General features: G+C 34.6%; 1 protein-coding gene across 4 annotated transcripts in view; it reads left to right on the top strand.

The window, feature by feature from the left end:
- Window positions 1–6,000, top strand: part of LOC145263848 (ectonucleoside triphosphate diphosphohydrolase 8-like) — a 379,759-nt gene that overhangs the window by 235,259 nt on the left and 138,500 nt on the right. For 2 of the 4 annotated variants that reach the window (XM_080120926.1, XM_080120927.1), the window contains exon 2: window positions 4,834–5,083. The exons of the other annotated variants lie outside the window; for them this stretch is intronic. In XM_080120926.1, the coding sequence (XP_079977052.1) occupies window positions 5,049–5,083 (35 nt within the window). In that variant the 5' untranslated portion in view covers window positions 4,834–5,048. The remainder of the gene's footprint in view (window positions 1–4,833; window positions 5,084–6,000) is intronic. 4 annotated transcript variants of the gene reach the window in all.

Raw genomic sequence — 6,000 nt, 5'->3', positions numbered from 1 at the left:
GTATTGAGCACTTTTGAAGTAAATACTTAAAGTTTACGCATAAATCTATAGAAGTATAGATTTATGCGTAAACTTTAAGTATTTACTTCAAAAGTGCTCAATACGTAGGTAGAGCTAGTTATATATATATATATATATATATATATATATATATATATATATATATATATATATATATATATATATATATATATATATATACATATACACTGCTGATCAAAAATTTGAGACCACTTAAAAATATTTTTTAAAAAAACTTTTTTTAAGGATGGATTTTAAACTCTTCAGACTTAAGGTTACCAATGCTACAATCTAAAAGGTTATGGAAACAAAAAGCTACATTCCAAAGATTTATTTTTTAAATTTACATTTTTATTAAATTTAGCTTTTTACGCATGTTCAAAATTATAAGACTAGAGACAAAAATTCTATTAAATTGTACATAAAGTGTATGAAAACATTCAACAATCAATCTTAATAATGAGTTCTACGTCTACTGCTTTTGATGACTTCAAAAATTCTTCGCGGTATGTTAGAAATAAGGGTTTCCATTAAGGTGCGGAGGATCCTGCTCCAGTTTTTGAAGCTGGCTTCATGAAGTTCATTTTTTGTTGAATATTGTTTGCCATTTCGATAAACCTCTCTTGTCATCCATCCCCAAACATTTTCAATTGGGTTCCAGTCCGGTGAGCATGCAGGATATCCCAAGAGATGGACTCCATTTTCTTGTAGAAAGCTCAAGGTCCGACTTGCAGTGTGGATTGCAGCATTATCCTGTTGGAATAATCATCCATCCCACACAAACGGTGACCCTCCATCATCAAATATGCTTTTTGTAGCATACTAACATAACCAGGTGCTGTATGACGACCCTGCACCACCTGGAGCTCTATTGTCCCTCTGTAAGAAAAGGCACCTCATACCATTACGGGCCCTCCACTACTATGACGTGTCGAAAAAATTTCAAGGGACATGTTTTTGTCATGCCAATATCGCTGGAAGCCATCAGAACCATCTAATTTGATTTTTTTTTCTCATCAGAAAACAGGACTTTCTTCCACTTCGCAACGTACCAGGTTCGGTATTCACGACCAAATCTTAAACGGTTCACTTTGTAACGTGGAAGCAATCGAGGAATTTGTTCATACTTTTTATTTACTATGCCTTTTTGTTATAAGTGTAGTCTGGTGGTTATTGGACTGCAATCAGCATTTGTAACCGCCTTAATTTGACTAGAAGAAAGTCCTCTGTCATTCATAACAACCCGTCTGATTCTTCTACTCAATGCAGGAGAAATTTTGGGAGGGCCTGCCAAAGGATTTTGCTTTTCCATAATTCTCAATGTTCTTTAGAAAGTTGCAAATAAGTTTTACTGCGATTTACCTTAGCTGCTCTCGTTCGCTGTGACAAACCTTGCTTATGGAATCCTAGAATTCGAGAACGCTCAACTTCGGTTAGTTTTCTTGCTTTAGGCATGGTAACACCTTTACACATTGATTGCTGAACTAAAAATATTAGAATTTTTTTTTTATAAGGTGATCACCACTTATCAAGGCCCGGAAGCCACTCAGGGATAAGGGTTATTGCATGTACAGTACGTTAGTGTGGGGGTTTAATAAAAATGTCTACTTAAGGGGGCGGTTCATCAGGAATTTGTTTACGTTGGACTTGAAGACATCCAAGTTTTAGTCAGGTGAGAAGCAAGCAGACGGGACAGAGTTCCACAAGCGTGCAGTTCTAAGAAAGAATTACCATAAATCTAACAATTTATACGCTTGGTCTTATAATTTTGATCATGTGTAAAAATCCTAATTTAATAAAAAATGCAAATTTTTAAATAAAATTATTTTTGAAATCACAACTTTATAATGTATAAAAATCGATAAAATATTTACTCTATAATAATATATATGAAATTTGCAAGAATTAAAATATCATATTTAAGCGTACTTTACAACCGGGCTTTACAACAAAAGAGCTACAATGATATCAGAGCGTCTGCATTTATGCTGAACATCTAAAGAATGTAAACATCAATATATTACATATGGATGAGTCCCCTGTGGAACTTTCACAGATCCCAGTAGTGTATATATATTATGGCTATAAGCAAAGCACTTTTATTTTTAAACATGATGAAGAAAGGGTGATCGGTAAGATGAATAAATAAAATCTTGGACTTGGGAATCTAGCAAATTTGTTATTTATTTATACATGCTCTATTGTTTTATGTTAACAGACATCGAGCTTCTGATTTTAAAAAATCTGGTACACCTAGAGAATAAAACATTAATGCAAAACGCCTATTACACGCACGCTTATATATATATATATATATATATATATATATATATATATATATATATATATATATATATATCTCCAGGTTTGAGGTATTCAAAAGTCTGGACTAATGAAGACAACGAGGTTGTTAAATAGTGCTCAATGAAAAGAACAAAATATTTTTTATTATTATTTGGGGGTACACAGTTGCATATGGTCGCTACAAAGAGACTTCTTAAGGCGACCTGGAACCTCTCGACGCCAAAAAGAAAAATGGAAGAGATTAGAGGGAAATTGAAAAGGAAAAATGGAGCTCTTCAAAAAAAGTATAAAAAGTTCTATCCCCTTATTTAGAGAGCTCGCAATTTTTTTATAAACTCTTTCTGAACTTTTTATACTGTTTTTGATGAGCTCCATATTTCTCTCTAATCTCTCCCATTTTTCTCTTTTTGGTGTTGAGAGGTTCCAGGCCGCCTGAAGAAGTCTCTTTGACTGAAACAGATGGCTATTTGTAGCGACCATATGTAACTGTTTATCCCCAAATAATAATAATAATAATAATAATAATAATAATAATAATATATATATATATATATATATATATATATATATATATATATACTAGCAAAAGTACCCGTCATTGACTGGGTTCAAAAACAGCCTACAGAAAATGAACTCTGATTTATGAAAGTATCATAGATTATGAAAAGGGGGTTGTAAAGAGATAGCTAAGAATTTGGGGATATCAAAACTAAAGCAAAATATGATGAAAGTAAAAATAAAACAGATAAACCCCATAATTTATTGTACCACACCCGTTCACACTGAAACACTTATCACAATATTCTGTGGATCTATATTAAAAAACCTTGTTAAACTTTGTGACATATTTCCATTCTATGGAGGTCAGGTGCTAACGAACACCCCATAATTTTATTATACCATATTTCTTCAAACTGAAACATAATTATAAAAGCACACTTACGGAGATAAATAATAAAAGTCTTCATTAAAGTTTGTGCCAATTTCCATTCTATGGAGGCCAGGCGCGAACACAGACCCCACAGTTTTATTATACCATCCCTATTTAAGTTAAAACATACTTATCAAAGTATTCTTATGTACATCTATATCAAAAACACTTGTAAACGTTTTTTTTAATTTTTTATTTCCATACTTTGTGGACCAGGCGCGAATGCAGATCCCACAATTTTAATGAACCACCGTTGTGCCAGATCAAACATACCCATTCCTCTGTCTCGATGCAACTTCTATCATTGTATGTATTCACTTTTTTAAAATAGTCAACCATATAGGAGTCTATTCGTTACCAGACACACACACAAATTCAGCTTTATATATATATGTATATATATATATATATATATATATATATATATATATATATATATATATATATATATATAAATCCGAAACTGACACCTGGAAAACAGCTGATGACCCCTTCTTCTATTTCACGTTTGAGCGTTTGACAGTTAAGTCTTATGTTTATGTCTGAGGTAGTAAAGTTATATTTCGCCACCCTGATGAATTGTTAGTCAATATAAAGTATGCGTCTGTGACAGCCTCCCGTGCTCCGGTCAGGAACTGACTTTTTCAACCGGGAGGGCTTCACAATATTCTCTGCGTCTCTGTGTTGGTTTCTGCTGAAATGCAAAAGCAAAGCTTTGCATGCACGGTGGAAAGGAAAGACAGACACTCAGGGTTTCTAGCTACGAAAAGTTAATTTCACAAAAGTTACAGGTTTTTATATATGTACATCTTTAAATCTCACAAAACTCTATTTCTTCGTCCACTGGATGGCGGTCACGATGAAGAGGGGGGTCTCGGGTTGGTTTTCTGGAAGCATGTTTTTTTCTCGAGAATTGGCTTCCACCTGCCTCTTCCGACCAGAATATGTGCCTTTATACTAAGGTCACAGGTTGGGGATCTGGCGATTTGCTGAACCAACCAAAATCTATCACGTCAAGAGGGTAATTCCCAGCCTTTTGCGTGTGTGCAATTCAGCAAACCGTCCGCGGTTCTGAAAATCTGAGACCAAAAATGAAATCCTTTCACACGACCTCAAGGGGCCAAAACCTGCCATTCAGAAAGCCATTGTCTGAACAGGTGTTCTTCAGGCCAGCATAGATTCGGTTTCATCTCCATATTATTCTGACATGTCCTGTACCTGCGTTTTTAAGCAATAAAATTTATATCTGTTTTTCTCAAGTACAATGCTGATAGGTCACCCGCCGCTGTCCGGGATTCAATTAACGTTCAACAGAAAATCTTAGCATATTTACCCGGCCTCCCTTAGGATTTAGGGGGATCTCAACCTCCCCAATCGCTCTCTCAAGACGGTGACGTCATATGATAATAAATATTTATTAAAAAAATAATTTAATTTATACTTGTGTTTGCAGATATCAATTTCAATGGTTTGCTTTTCTTCTCTCTATATAAACACTCGTTGTTATTAGCGAACTAAAACAACTTGGGTTATTTCCCCTTGTAATCAAAATTTTTCTTTCTTTTCTTCTCTTGTAGGTAAGTCTGATGTTTTCTGCCTGTTTCAATAATGTTCATCCGGTTTTTACTGGGGAGAGCTTTGGGATTAACAGTGAATACCGCGGATTAACAAGGATTACAGCGGAAAATACCGAACTAACTCGGAGTTCGCCCGGATTATACCAAAATAAACCGGAGAAAGACAGAACAACGTGGAAGACTCCTAAATCAGGAGTTGTGAGTCAACAGTAATAATGAATAACGCGCGCCCATTTATTTCTGACCACAGGTATGTTTCCGTCTGGTGTCCATGTGCTACTTATTCTGATCAATTCTTTTAATCAGTTTACAACGATTAACCGCTGACGTTATAAAGCGTAAGTTCTTTGATGTCTTCCCTCATGAAAGAAATATATTTTGCCAATCGGCAAAGCTAATGTTTATATATTTAAATATATTTTATATATAATCGACTAAGCTTATGTTTATATATTTAAAACTATATGATCAATTGATAATAGATGTATTCCCTCGTGAGAGAAGGTATATTTTGCCAATCGGTAGACCAAGCTTATGTCTATATTTTTAAACTATATGATCAGTTGATCATATGTGTTTGTTTGTTTTTATCGTGAGAAAAGGCATCTTTTTCCAGTCGACCAATCACGCATGAGTTTATATTTGTAAACTACGTGGTTAAACGCTTCTTGCAATCAGTTTACAGCGATTAAGTTCTATTGTTATGACACGTCAGTTTGTAGGTTCTCCTCTCCTGGAGGCAGGCATCTTTTGCTACTCCATAGACCACGCTTATATTTTATATTTTTTAAGCTACATGGTTAACCAATTCTGTAAATCAGTTTACAACGATTAAGTGCTGCTGCTATATTTTAAAACTATATAGCTAACCAATGCTTCAAATGTATACCTTAAATTAGTATTCATGGCATTTGGTTTGGTTGCTTAATTTTACGGCGTGTTTTTTTTTTTTTTACACAGTGATCACCACTTATCAAGGCCCGGAAGCCACTCAGGGATAAGGGTTATTGCAAGTACATTACGTTAGTGTGGAGATTTGATGAAGTGTTTACTTAAGGGGGAGTTCATTAGGAATTTGTTAACGTTGGACTTGAAGACATCCAAGTTGTAGTCCGGTGGGAAGCAGGCAGACGGAACAGGGTTCCACATGTCAACCCCTTTTAGATT

This window comes from Euprymna scolopes, chromosome 39 (assembly GCF_053919585.1).
Source record: "Euprymna scolopes isolate OS-2025 chromosome 39, ASM5391958v1, whole genome shotgun sequence".
Lineage (NCBI taxonomy): Eukaryota > Metazoa > Mollusca > Cephalopoda > Sepiida > Sepiolidae > Euprymna > Euprymna scolopes.
Note: the sequence above shows the minus strand (reverse complement) of the source record. Positions and strands in the feature narration are given on the sequence as shown.